We start from the raw sequence: 14,714 nt of genomic DNA on the forward strand, positions 1-14,714 counted from the left end.
TAATCGGTGAACAGCCTTTTTGAAATCTTTAAATACCTGCCACTCTGGTTGTCCAGAGGTTAATAGTAAGGTTGCAGCATCCCCTTAATCACTTGGGATTGCAGGGAAAATGGTGACTGGGTGAAAGCTGCTCATTTGCTTTAGGAAAAATTGACAGTGCTGGCAAATGGCCAGCAGCTTGAAGTTAATCTCAAGCTACACGCATACCTTCAGTTCTCTCAATAGTGCCCTTAAGTCTCCCCATATTTCACCTGTTCAGATGATCAGAAGCCAAACAGGAAGAAAAAACGCTGAGCTGTGTAAAGAAAGTTCCCATAATGCCTCACTCCTGCACAGACACCCAGACCAAGTCAACATGCCCAGTTAGTTAGCCTATGGGGGAGATTTACTAATCCACGAATCCGAATCCTGAAAGGGAAAAAATCAGATTGGAAACTAAAATTTTGCAACTTTTTCGTCGCCGTCGCGATTTTTTTGGATTTTTCGCGACTTTTTTGTATTGAACAATCGTGAATGCCGGAAAAACCTTTCCGACTTTGCATGATTTTGGAAGCCTTCCATAGGAATAAATGGCACTGTGCAGCTCCAACCTGGCCCAAGGAAAGTCACAATACCGAAGCTTGAATGAATCTGAAACTTTCGTACTCGTTGCGACAATACGATTTTTTCACAACGGCGACGGAAAAGTTGCGTAAAATATACGACAAATTCGCATTTGGACGCTTTCGGTCCGTTCATGGATTAGTAAATCTCCCCCTATGAGTCAGCTTCCTGCTGATTGGCTCAGATCCACATTCCTAAGGGGAAGGAGCAGGAGAGGGGAGACAGCAGAGAGCTGAGTGTCTGTGGTACATGAATTACAGACACAAGAAATCTTTTGACAGAGAAGTCAGTGCAGTGTTTCTGTGAGTGCTTATGGCTGTATTTACATAGACCTTTCTGATAAAGCTTACTTAGTCTTTACCTTTCCTTCTCCTTTAACTAAAAGCAGCAATCATTACTTTGAAGAGTTAATTTTATCCCAAAATTCTACACATTGACCTTAATTGTCCAGTTATGACAATGAGATTAGGACCCTGCTCTAGAGGAGCCACCTTGCTAAAAGTAAGGCTCCTGGTACCCACCCAACTGAATAGAGCCAGCTGCCAATTCCAGGCCACACTGACCCAGTAGTTTGACTGCTGCTTGCACTTGTGTATTGGATGAACAGAATAAGCCCCTGCCTAGTTAGGCAGGAAATGCCTAGCCATATATGAGTTTAATACAATGAGTAGCAGTTACATATAAAGAAAACATTTATTGGGCGCATACAAATACAGAAATTTTCATAATGGCTTCTATGCAGCTAGTAAATGTTTTATTATGTGGAACTGCTAAACTTTGTATTCATATTTGACATATTCAGAGCCTTAAAAGTGCTCTACACATATAATTGATTACTTTTTTCTGCCAATAAATTTGGTATATATGAATTTCCTTCTGGGACAGATATCTAATGGAATTGGCGAGGCAAGTGCCCAGAGCAGTGTGGGTTTCAGAAAGCTGGATACTACTTAATAGGGGAATATTTATTACAGTGTATAAGCCCATAGCAACCAATCAGCAATTAGAATTTGATGGTCACCTACAAGTTAGAAAACCACAGCAAAGGTCTCATTGGTTGCTATGGGCAACATCACCGGTGATGTTAGCTTACACATTGTTATTAATTTACCCCTCAGGAAGCATATCTGAACTGCATGTCTGTTCTCTGGGAAATGGTATTCTGAATAACAGATCTTTACTTGTACATTATATATTTAACTAATAATTGTCTATATAATAAATGAAAGCCCCATCCCCTTTAAAAGTAATCAAAAATACAGATTTCCATATATACTACTAATTTCCAATTACCCATATAAGGCACCCTGCAGATTAAATACTAAGGGCACAGTCAGTTAATAATATTATAACAGGTATGTGTAAGAAAAGGCAATCTGGCAAATAGCTGGCCCTGCATCCTGATAAGTCTGTATGCCTGAAGCTCCCAGTGTGAGGAAGCAGCGCACAGACAGCAGCCAATGTCTGGGAGATGTTATTTTCATTTCCACAAATTGGTAAATTTTGGGCATTTTCCTTATTCAGAGGGAGGGAAGCTGTGCACAAGGTTTTTTTCCTATTCTTCCCAGGCAGTCATTTGAATAGAAATTGGCAGGGGGTGTAATGGGCTTCTTATTCTAGCAGCTGTACTGCATGCTGCACATAGCACTGTGTAACATGTCCATACATATAGATGATGATGATGATGATAGATGATAGATATATAGATGATGATGATAGATAGATGATAGATAGATAGATAGATATTGATTGTAATTGATCGATCTACAGGGAGTTTGTATGCATTCCCCATAACTGTGTGAGTTTCCTCCCTAGTAATAGGGTCATTAGATTGTAAGCTCTGCAGTGACCGATGTGAAATATGCATAATCTCTATAAAGGACTGCCTAAAAGTGTGGGCAACTATTTATAATGAATCATTTAATAAATTAAAAAATAAAGCAGCCGCCTTGCCCCAGTGTGAGTGCTGTGGGAGAAGAAAATGAGCAGCTAACATGCATCCGTGGGGTCATGCAGGTGTTGTCCGTGGGTTCTCTATACAGTTACATGCTGTTAACAAAACCGCACCAAGGAGTCGCATTTAATTCAATTATGCATTCAGTAATACATTTCCCCATGTAATTGTTTTCGTGGTGGCAAAGATATTAAAAACCAATTAAAGAACGATACATACAGTTCACCTTATGGAAGTTAGGGCTATTTCTTTTACATTGTTAATAATTATCATTAGAAATCTGTTACTCTAGAAGGTACCAGTAACTCGTTTCATTTCGTGCAAATAACTCTCCCAGACTAATTAAGTCTAGGCGCACATGAGTTGCGGATAACATCCATTCATCATTTACTATCCTTCAGATCTCTGCAACCTCTGCCGCATATACATCAGCCCTGCCCTTACCTGCCCGCTACCTGCCTGCCTCACATCATGTGACTCCCTGCTTCCCCAGTGGGTTACTGCATATTATCCAAATTACTTATAAATATCCACATCAAATTAACAAATTTAACATGACATTATACATATATATATATATAAAATCTTACAAGCTAACGAATGAGACGAACATCTCCCCAAAAAAAGGCAACAGGATTAATTATTATGGTCCCTGTCGCGTTACCAAGTTAAAGAATTTGGAAATAAGCAAAATAGTCATTAAAAAAAATAAGTTACAATTTTTGCACGTCATTTGTATAATTTACTGACTAATGTTGCTTATCTTGGAAAATATTAATTATATATAATGGGGTTAATATGATATGGCTAATATTTTAACTGCATTTTCTAGTGCGGCTCAGGATCTCCCTGTTTTGACAAAAATTACCTAATCACTACAGGTACTCCATAAAAATGAAATTTGTCTTGGTTTGTTAATACTCAGCTAGAACACACGGAACCGTTTAGAATGAGATTGGAGAGAAATGAATAACCGGCACTGGATTTTGGGTGCTCAGTGGGATGAAGTCCCTGTGGGGAGCATGTCCCATACAGACGGTAGGAATATTACAGGCTCTTATGCTGAGACATGTGCCAGGGCCCAGTGGAAGTGTGGGCGCTATACTCGGCGCAGGGAGATGGGCCCATACAGTGAGCTTTAGCAAGCTTCGCAGGGCTCTCCTCCCCATACTTCCAGTAGGAATAAAAAGTCAATGGCTGTGCTTAAAGCATTTATAGCTGCAGAGCAGTATTTGTGGCGAGCAATATTTCAGTTGGAATAGTAGGGAAGCCCAGAGCATGCTGGTATGCAGGATGGCCGTGTGCTTAAAAACGCCCGGACTTTATTTAGGCAGGTCTGATGGTCACATTTGGGGGGCACCTCACTGGATTTCGGGGATCGCTTTTAGGTCATTTATAGAAACTTGTATCCAGTCAAATTCAGTTGCGTCAAAGATGCAGCCTGCGCTTTAACTCTACCTGCAAACATCAGCACCATTGTTCTTTATTCTAACAGATATTGATGGCGGTACTGTAGGTAGATGACTGATGTATAGAGAGGGTGCACACCATAAATGAAGATGCTTAGAGAGGGAGAGATACAAACTTCTAGGTGATAAACCTTTCGGTTGACCAGTGATTAGCTCTAAAAACTCTCATTTGGGTGGTTTATAGAATGGGGACACGCAGTATAGAGCTGGAAAGGGCTAATTATCCACCAGGGTCCGCCCAATCATCTCTGGGTGGCCCAGTATATCTTCCCGGGTGATTAAATTAGGGAATATTTCCCTTATAAGGAGATAATTCCCAGCCTGGTTTCCTAGTCTATCTGCGGGAGCACAGACTGAGCGATAACTCACAGGCAGATGTATATCTGCGTCCCTATGTATAGGGCTGCTGGGCACCGACTGACAGACAAATGTGACACAGCTGCTGCCGAACCTCTTATCCAACGAACACAAGTAACACAGAGCGTTGATTACTGGCACATTTTACAGAAATACTGACAGATATAACAAGGACTATAAGATCCAGTCTTCTCCGGCCGAACCCCACATATATAGTGACCAAAAGGATGTTTGGAACATTGGTTTGCAACTCCGAATATGTGGAGCTGATGGTGGGGAGTGAAGTTGAGAACCAATTTACTACTGTTTAGATGTTACTGGAAGTCTTATAATAAATTAACTGATCTGTGCAAATCTGATTGCCAAAGACGCGCCCGCCCCCCCACTTCCCATTGCAAAGTGATTGTTGCACAGTACTTACCACTTTGCAGAGGGCTGGGACCCACATAGTAAGTAGCCACATGCCTTCATAGCTACCAGCCTTTTCTCTAACTCTGACATCTGTGCAAACCCCACCTGATTCCAGATCTGCCGCTATGCATGCAGGCAAACGGAGGGGGGCACAGCCAAATTATAGGCTGCTCTATGTGTTCACCTGCTGGTAATTTAGACCGCTCCTTAGTATATCTGGCGCAATGTGCGAAATGCAGAGCTTTGCTTTTAAGACACAAACATAATCTAGTTATTCCGATATCACCATGAGAATAAATACTTTAAGGAAATACAAACAGCAGATAGTAAAAACAAAAACATAGAAAGAGCAAGAGAAATCCGTAGACTTGTGTGTGTGAAATATTAATTTTATACAAATAATTTATGAATTTTTACAAAGAATTAACAGTCTTTCTTCTGTCTGACTTTTCTTTCATAGAATCTAATACCATTACCCATTTGTATGCCAGGTCTGCCAATGTGTGAGCCAGACAGGATCAGTGTGTCAGTAGGGCAGGAGAACTGTGTGTGAACTATCAGTGTCCATTTTCCACTTAATACCGAACCAGCCCAGTACCAACTAACTGCCAGTAAAGCGTGGAACTAGCTGCCCCCCTACCTGGGCACCTGTACTGAGTGCCACCCCCCCCCCCCATCTCTGGCAGCTACTGTCGCGCCCCCAGGAAATATTCCAGCTCAGGTGTAGCACCCAGGGAGCGGGGCGGCTGCCTCGGGCATTATTCTAGTGCCAGTTCCTGAGTCAGGAACAGGTCAGCCAATGGGTGGGCGTGGAGAGCCATGAGCTGCCCAATTGCGCTCAGCATGGCGAATGACTGGCAGTAAGGGAGGGTAAGGGGGAGCAGGGGCGGGAATGAAGTTGCAATGAGTGAGGCTGGAAGGAGAAGTTAATGGGCGCTCTCTGCGGACAATTGGCCCCTGTGAGCAAACAGCCGCCCGCTCCTGCCTGGTGCCTACAGGGACACCGTACAACCCGGAGGGACTCGGAGAGGTGAGTGGCTCCTTATTCTTTAATTACACACATATAAGCTGGGGCTGCAGTGGGTGATGCTCTCCGACCCGGGGCTACTGGGGGGACTGGGCTTCTCATGTCCTGGGCCTGCTTGGCATGTTGGCATTAGACAGCAGCACCTTGTAGCTTCGGTGTTATATGGTGTGTGTTGGCCCCAAATCTGCAAATCTGTCTCTCCTTCAATTCTCCTCTGTAAAAAAGGAGCAGATATCTGTGCTACTCAAAATCTGCCTGCGATATATTTCTGTCGCACAACAGGTTTCTGCACACAAGGCTTTAGTAATGTGGCAGTAGTTCCAGTCGCTCAATTCGTGAGCTAGATCTTTTTTTTTTGTTTGCTTAAAACTGTTTTATTGTGGATTAGCCAGGAGTGTGTATGTCAGAGGTGAGTGGCTTTAACGAAATGTTATAATAATTAAATACTTCAAACAACTAATAACCAGGTAAGCGACTTGATTTGATGTTTGGTAGTTTTTTAAAAAAAAATAAACTGAATTATAATTATATAGAATGACAAAGACATTCATATTGTATAATATACACTGTGTATGTATATCTTTCTGTGTATCTATCTACTGGTGTATCTATCTATTATCTATCTATCTATCTCTCTATCTGCCTATCATATATCTGTCTATCTACCTATCTCTCTATCTGCCTATCATATATCTATCTATCTATCTATCTATCTATCTATCTATCTATCTATCATCTCTCTCTCTCTCTATCTGCCTATCATATATCTGTCTATCTATCTATCTATCTATCTATCTATCTATCTATCTATCTATCTATCTATCTCTCTATCTGCCTATCATATATCTGTCTATCTATCAAGAGTGAATTGTAAATCATACAAACATATTCATATAGAGACAAACTCCCCCAAATAATTCCCTGGCACTGTGGCTTTGTTTCTTTGCCAGGAAGCCCCGCTGCAATAAGGCCCGGGGGTCTGACTGAGGGGTAACTATGCCACTGCGAGACGGACACAAGTGGACTTTGTGACCTGCTGAGACAGGAAATCGTGCAAAGATCACATTTTTGCAGCAATGTATGGATACCAATTTATTTTGGAAAACAATTAATGCTCATATATGTATTACTCGACCTCTTAAAGAAGTGGTTCTACTATTTTCGATAACGCCAAGCTGAAGAAAAATCCTGCTTTGAAATCGTTTTTTATTTGTTGATGAGTCTGTGGGTTCCCGTTTGGAAAAACAAGGGATTAACAAAAAGCCATGAAAGAAAAATCTAAAAATGCAGCCCGGACTAGACGGGAGAAGGAGAACAGCGAATTTTATGAACTGGCTAAATTATTACCCTTGCCCTCTGCTATCACCTCCCAGCTGGACAAAGCCTCCATCATACGCCTGACTACCAGCTATTTAAAGATGAGAGTGGTCTTTCCTGAAGGTAGGTCCTTTTTGCACTTTGTTTACCTTCCTTTCAGCCACAACTGATTTGTTAAACCTTGTGCAAATGTCTCTAGATTCCTCTGAGCTTGACTAAGAATTAAACCTTTGTCCCACACACTCACCCCACACACTGTAAGCTCCCCGGATCACTGTTAGGGGTACAGCCCCCCAATGCCTTTGTCTGGATCGCCAAGATTTTGCTTAAACAAACACCACCCTCTTTGTACAAACAAACTGTAGCTGCCTTCATCTGAGTCTTATTGAAGAGCCTTGCACATCCTCTATTGTCCACACTACACATTTTAGGATTCGGGGATTTTCCTGAGGCTTTTAATCATGATATATATATATTATATGTATTAAAAAGTGCACGGTCTTCATAAACAAATTTAACAAATTACATTTGTTACAAAGTTCTGCTGTTAAAAATGCATTACCAAAACACCAGAACTATATCACAAATGTTTTGTTATAGCCCAACGAAAAATGCTTGATTTCTCAAAGAATCCAAATTTCTGTCGATTAATATCACTTTGGAATTTCTCCCGGACAGGAACCAGAAAGAGCGGCGATTTAATGAGCAAGGCAATATAAACTTCCCAGACAGAAGTCTTGGTGGGTTGAGTAAGGAAGATGTGCTGACTTTGTGGGTGATTAGGACACCAATTCAGGGGATAACATGAGGGATCTGGGTTGTTCTTCATCCTGTCAGTGCTTAGTTGATAAAAATAAAGCTATTGGAAACGGCAAAGACAGCGATGCTCCTAAAAGGATTATTAGCAATGATTTGCCAACTCTCCCAGTCTCAGTAGGCTGCCTGTCTGCGTGATTTCCAGCAGCTCTCGTCAATTATCGGTGCCTATGTAGCTGCTGCTTGATCAGGGGAAGCATATGGTGCTGCTGGGAAGGCTGGGAGTAATGAGGGGAGCCACTAACTGGGCCTAGGTGGGAGGAAGAATGACTGAGTGCACCTGGGAACTGAATGGCACAGATCCTGCAAGCCAACAAACACGCTCATATTCCAAGAGCAGCCATCGTACAGTAAGGTGCTTTATCTGCTAGGGCTAGGCTGCTTCTTATACCAACCTGGTGCCAACACCTCAACATGCCTTATACTGAAACTACCCATTGTGGGGAGGGGGGGTTGGGGTACAAGGAAGCATTACCTCTAACACTCATATACACCTATTACACTTTCCCTCATCACAATTCCATATTCACACAGTTTCATATACACAATTCAAAGTCTGAGAAGTTGCAATTGTACATATTGTATTAATATTTATATTTTATAAGAAAAAAGTATTCATGTTCATCAATTAATTTTTCTTAAAAACCTCTTTAATCCAAAATACATAATTCTAGGTAAGCTATAGAAAATACAGTTTAATTATTTTACCCAATACAACACAATGCAAACTGTAGCACTGTAACAATATTGTGAAATCGTTTTTTGTGTATCAAGTATTATCTGTATTTAGACACTCTGGCGATTAAATTCCGCCTGGATAAATCACAGCCGGAAAAATAGCATGTCCACACCGAGTTTAATTTTTACTTAGGGTGTGAACTAGATATGTTAACGGTTCTTTTTTTAATAAATATTTAATTCACATTCGATCTAAGATTACTTGACCATTATACAAAATTGTAAGGTAACTTCAAGGTTCCATATGATTAGGAAATGAACACCATATTTATTAAGAAATACCTTTTCTTTTACATGTCCATGGTAGCTGTAATTGTCTGTGGTAAAAATAACTTATTAGCATTTATTAGTCGCTTTAACTGCAAATTACAAATATATTTTGTAGCATTATTAACAAATACAATCTAATTAAATAAAAACAGTAGATACTTCTTGTGTGATTTTCTTGTGATATGGAAACGAAATTTGTTTAATTTAGTATATAAGATAACACACAGGACTGTTTTTTTTCATTATGTTAATAACCTTAAATATGAAAAATATCAAATACCCCGGGAAATACGAACCTATTTATATAAAAATAAATACGGTGGAAATAAAAATGCAATGTAGATAGATAGACACACCAATATTGAATGCGGGTCTCGCACTGTGGTTGGCTCCCTTGTTCTTTACACGAAACAAGTGAATTAGTGTTGGGTTACAATGTTTATTTTCGTATAGAAGTGACCCGCCTCAATTCAGTCCCTTTCTGTTCCAGGTGTTTGCGCCCCTTTTGAGTGTTAATCCTGCATTTTTTGATGTAGGTTTAAAATTTAATGTGCAGAACTAAACTTCTCAGATTTATGTGCCACGGAGTTGATATCGGATAAAAATGTGTAATGTATATTTACCTTGATTTAATTTGTTGTAAATAAAATTTATAGCTTGTAGGTGTTGCCGACCTCCATAAAATGTAACCCGAATTCGCCCTTTTGGCGTTATATGCTGCAACAGCGAGTGTAACTATTTAAAGTCCTACTAGTGAGTTAATCAGGGGTTTCCGGGCTTTAACTTTTAAGGAAATTCAGAAATCCTTTTTTGCAACAGGTACGTTAAAATATAGAAAAAAGCATATACAGATACTTAAACGGAAAAGAGACTGCGCTTTGCTTGTTAGCTTGAAAGCTCAAAGTAGCGCACTGTCGCAAATTATATAGGGTACTACAGATGTGACATATTTTTTATAAAGTTACCTAAAATCTAAACGTGGAATCTTCATAAATAAACGATCCATAATATTTGAGTATTGTTTATTCCTGAAGAATTCGGGTTTAATGTAAGCTCTAGTGAGTGCTTCTCTACTATTTGGCTCTTAAGTGTCTGTTTACTTGTACAAGTATTTCCCAACATTCTTCTGCAGTATTTGAAATCATCAGAAAATGAAAGACGGCCTTAAAAAAGGGGTTTTTTTCGTAAATGTAATTTTTGAAGAAACGCATTTATTTTATATCTGTAATAGATACCGTTTGAATTAAGACGAGTATGCACGGAAACTGAACGAAACTAGCTAGTTGCACATTAGAAGTACTCTTCAGAATCACTTGGGAATCTCTAGGAATCCCCAGCACATAGATGCCCAGTACATTTATTTTGTGCTCACCTTCAGTTCCGAGGCAATAGCTCTGGCAACTCCCTTTACTGGATTAATTGACTACTTAGAAAAGGCCATACTAATTACATGAATAGATCTCTGTAACGTCCCCACCAGATAATTAGCAGCTCTTGATTATTTATTGTAAGTGATTCGCAGCTACTGGTTAATCGGATTTTCGCCCACCATTTACTTCACTTAGTAGGTGCTACTCAGTCCTAACATATTATAGATACAAAGAACCACCTGCTTTTTTACAGTTGCATTCGATGTTTGTCCTGTTCTACCCTGCCATAACAGAGTGGTAGATCAGTAGACAATTAGACGCCATATTTAAACTTATTGCTTAAATTCCAACGTCTATGTATAGGAGACCCAATATTTTTTCAGCATGAGGGAATTTCAGGTGGATTGAATGCTTACGCAATCTATGACGTCATGCTTGCAAGTGCAGCCCGGGAAGCACAGACTGTCTCTGACTGACTGCTAGTAGGCATCAACATGGGAATTTGTAACATGTGTAACAAGACAATGAAAGAAGATCATTTCCCCATGGGTTAGTAGCCTGTAAACATGACAGTAATCATATGTGGCTAGTGAGAATTCAGGGCTAATTTGTTCTTGTGTTTGCACTAAAAATGTTCTTCTACCAAAAAGAATTGTGTCAACTAGATTTCATTTTCCTTTTGATTATATTCACTGGTGATTTCATGGAAACAAACCTATAGTTACATCGGAACACAAGGTCTGTCACTTCATCTGACTATCTAGCTATCATATCTATCTATCATCTATCTATCTGTCTATCTATCTATCTATCTATCTATCTATCTATCTATCTATCATCTATCTATCTATCTATCTATCTATCTATCATCTATCTATCTATCTATCTATCTATCATCATCTATCAATCATATCTATCTATAATATAAATGTATAGTATTTATATTAATTAACCTTTGCTCCTCTCCAGCCCATATTCACTAAACATCTGTAAAAATCACTGCATGTTTAGTGTTTACAATTGTGAATTAACATCTGTTTTTATGACTGCCATGTCACTTCCTCAATTATAAGAAGTACTGCACTTAAGAAGTCTTTTCATAATGTCAAAATTGAACTAGTAACCCATTTAAAAGTACAACATCTTGGTCACTATAATATAGTGTCATTACATCAGGGATATGTATACATTAACAACCAACAACAACACTTGATAAAGGGGACACACACCACACACTGTCTGATATGCAGTTTTCAACTAGGACACTGTGCATTAAAGGGCATAAATAATATTGACAGTCTAAAGCAAGAAGGAACTAAGAGTGAAAGGTTCTTCCCCTCCCCTCCTCCCCACCAATAAGATGTTTGCTGTTAAACAGATGACCAGTAAATACTATCTGCTGATTGGTTGCTATAGGTGTCAATAACAAATTTTCCAACTTTTATTACATTACCCCATAAAGGCACCATAATGGAAGATCTGCTATATTTATAATCTTTAGATATATAGAAATATGTGATGTTCGCATGCTTCAAACCTCTGTCCAATTGGATTTTCTACATACTGCTGGCAGGCAGCTGAATTGGAAGTTCCAGGTAATTATTTTGCTTTATGAGTGAGCTAATCCTACCACACACAGGTTATGGCTAAACCATTTCCTCATATCCTAAATGGTCCCTATATGGTGTATTTAACCAAATAGTGTAATATAACATTATAACATACCTGCTTTATTGTAGTCTTTTTGTCAGGGGCTCCAGCCTTTTTTTCCAGGAGGGTCTGGAAGTTGTTGTTAAGACAGTTGTAGTTTAAAGGCGGCCGATTTTAGCTGCCGATATCGGTCATTTAGACTGATTCTATAGCTTATCTACGTGTGTATGGCACTAACGATAGGCCTCCCTGGCATCTGGCCTAAAACTGTCTAGATCTCGATTGGCTAGGTTTTTCCATCGGACTGGGGACCGCATTGGCACGTTGAATTAGTCCCTGTACCAACAGCACCTATGTCCACCTTGGGCCAAATGATCAAATTAGCCTGATATCGCCTGCCCATACATGGGTATATTGGGAGAAGATCTGCTTGCTTAGCAACCTCGCCAAATGAGCGGATCTTACAGTGTATGGCCACCTTATTACATGAGGCTTTGTGAGAAAGCTTCCTAGGCTTTTGCAGCATTGGTGGCATTTGACCTTGAGTCTTATACAAAGCAAGAGACATTTAAAGTGACAAAATAAAAGATGGGCTTATTTTTAACTAGACACATTTGAATTAATGTGGCAAACCTTGGAAACTAATCTCGATATCTGCTTTAATTGAACAAAGCTAATCACTGATTGGTTTGTTTGCGTTGCTGAAAGCGTAAGCTGCACAGTTCTCTCTAGCCTCCTGTATAACAGCACCATCCAACTGGGACAGAAAGAATTATCTAACTTTCCAACATTTCCTGTATGTGTGCTACAGTTACATTTAAGAGATGTATTTATATTTTTTGTACAGAATATCCTCCCTTTTTTTTTTTTTTATAGAATTTTTATTTTTATTAAAAGAACAACAGTTACAACCATATGATAGGCAGTATATTAAATAAACAGATACAGAGCTCTATATCTAAAAAAGTGATCATGCTCCTAGAGTCCTGAGAATTATTCACAATATTAGTTGCATGTCGCATGCTTTTTTGTGTTAAAATTGACGCAAAAAAAAGCACGATTCGCAAAAGTATTATCACATGCGTTAAGTCACATATCGCGTGTGTTAAATAGCGCGCAACCACATGTGGAAATGTAAACACATTGCGTTAATTCTCGTGCAGAAATAATACGAACGCATGATTCACAAACAGACGCGCTAAATATCGCATTAGTCTGTACGAAAATATTATAGAAAAGTACAGTTCATGAGCTTTTGGCAACACAATATGGACTTTGCAGTGTGATTTATTCAAGTATGTGTTGGCCCTAGAGTGATGCAGCCTCCAGTTTGCAGGGAAATGGTCATTTTCAAAAAAAATAGTTTTACGAACATAATGGTGTGTATGGCTAATATGGCGTGCGCGCAATAAGTAGCGCACATGACAAGTAGTGCGCTGCGTTAATTAGCGTGCGTTGCGTTGAATACCGCACGAAAATAGTCTTTGCGACTTAAATAACGCAAACAGCACCGTGTCTAAATTAACACAAATATACTTTTAGTGAATCGGGCGTTAAGACGCGAAAAATTAGATGCGATAAAATTTTTAACTCATGTTTTAAACAAAGTTAAAGGAACAGTAACACCAAAAAATGAAAGTGTTTTAAAGTAATTAAAATGTAATGTACAATTGCCCTGTGCTGGTAAAACTGGTAAGTTTGCAACAGAAACGCTACTATAGTTTATATAAATGAGCTGCTATGTCAACATGGGGGCAGCCATTGAAGTTGGGAAAAAGGAGAAAAGGCACAGGCACATAGCAGATAACAGATAAGCTTTGTAGAATATAATGGGGTTTTATCTGTTATCTACTAAGTAACCTGTGCCTTTTTTCCTGTAAATGGCTGCCCCCATGGCTACACAGAAGCTTTATTTATATAAACTATAGTAGTCTTTCTAAGGAAAACACACCAGTTGTACCAGTACAGAGCAGCATTACATTATATAGTAATTACTTTTATACACTTTCATTTTTTGGTGTTACTGTCCCTTTAAGTTAACAAAACTAAACTACCGTCTACTGTCTTGTAGGTTATTATCAAGATCCTCTTTCTTTGCTGACCAGCCACTCCCACCATCCTTATTCAATCCCTGGCTCAAAGACAGCATAGCACATGTAGGGAAAACATGCTTAACAGCATTTCCTACATACCCCAAACATTACTCCACTAGGCCCCTAGTCAGTGAGGTTTAAATGTAGCTATTAATAGTCATTGTTACTCTGAAAATCACAGATATTGCTGCCATATCTGAACAACCAAGTGGTGAATCAGTGGTGTTTTCTTTGACTTTCACATATTTCGCACGACCACACTCTGTAAAAGGCCCTGGCTATTTAGCTCTTGTTGTTCCCATTATAGGCTGTATGCCATTATTATAAAATCTGATGGTTTTTTATGTTAAGCTAATTCTAGATGTTCATATAGTAAAAGTGGTTTCTACCTGACAATGGAAATAACATCCAGCCATATTCTTATACATTCTTGAATAAGCATCATTAGTACCACCACAAGCATTAATAAGACCAGTTTTTAGAATTTCTTGTCAGTTTGATTTAGTTGTTTACATTTTTTTTATGACTGTAAGACCTGTCATGGGTTAAGCTTTTCTAGCTTCTTTTGTAGTAAAAGCTCAGTTAAGATTCTAGAGATCTTTTTCAGGTCTTCAGGATCTTTAAGGCTAGTCTCATCAT

The 14,714-nt window shown here is 39.1% G+C and overlaps 1 protein-coding gene across 1 annotated transcript in view; it reads left to right on the top strand.

Moving 5' to 3' along the window:
• The first annotated feature begins 5,691 nt into the window (after positions 1-5,691).
• sim1 (SIM bHLH transcription factor 1) overlaps positions 5,692-14,714 on the top strand; it is a 44,460-nt gene continuing 35,437 nt past the window's right edge. Inside the window, exons 1-2 of the mRNA XM_004914545.4 lie at positions 5,692-5,824; positions 6,772-7,261. Of these exons, the coding sequence (XP_004914602.1) occupies positions 7,087-7,261 (175 nt within the window). The 5' untranslated portion in view covers positions 5,692-5,824; positions 6,772-7,086. The remainder of the gene's footprint in view (positions 5,825-6,771; positions 7,262-14,714) is intronic.

The sequence above is a fragment of the Xenopus tropicalis genome, chromosome 5 (assembly GCF_000004195.4).
Source record: "Xenopus tropicalis strain Nigerian chromosome 5, UCB_Xtro_10.0, whole genome shotgun sequence".
Classification (NCBI taxonomy): domain Eukaryota; kingdom Metazoa; phylum Chordata; class Amphibia; order Anura; family Pipidae; genus Xenopus; species Xenopus tropicalis.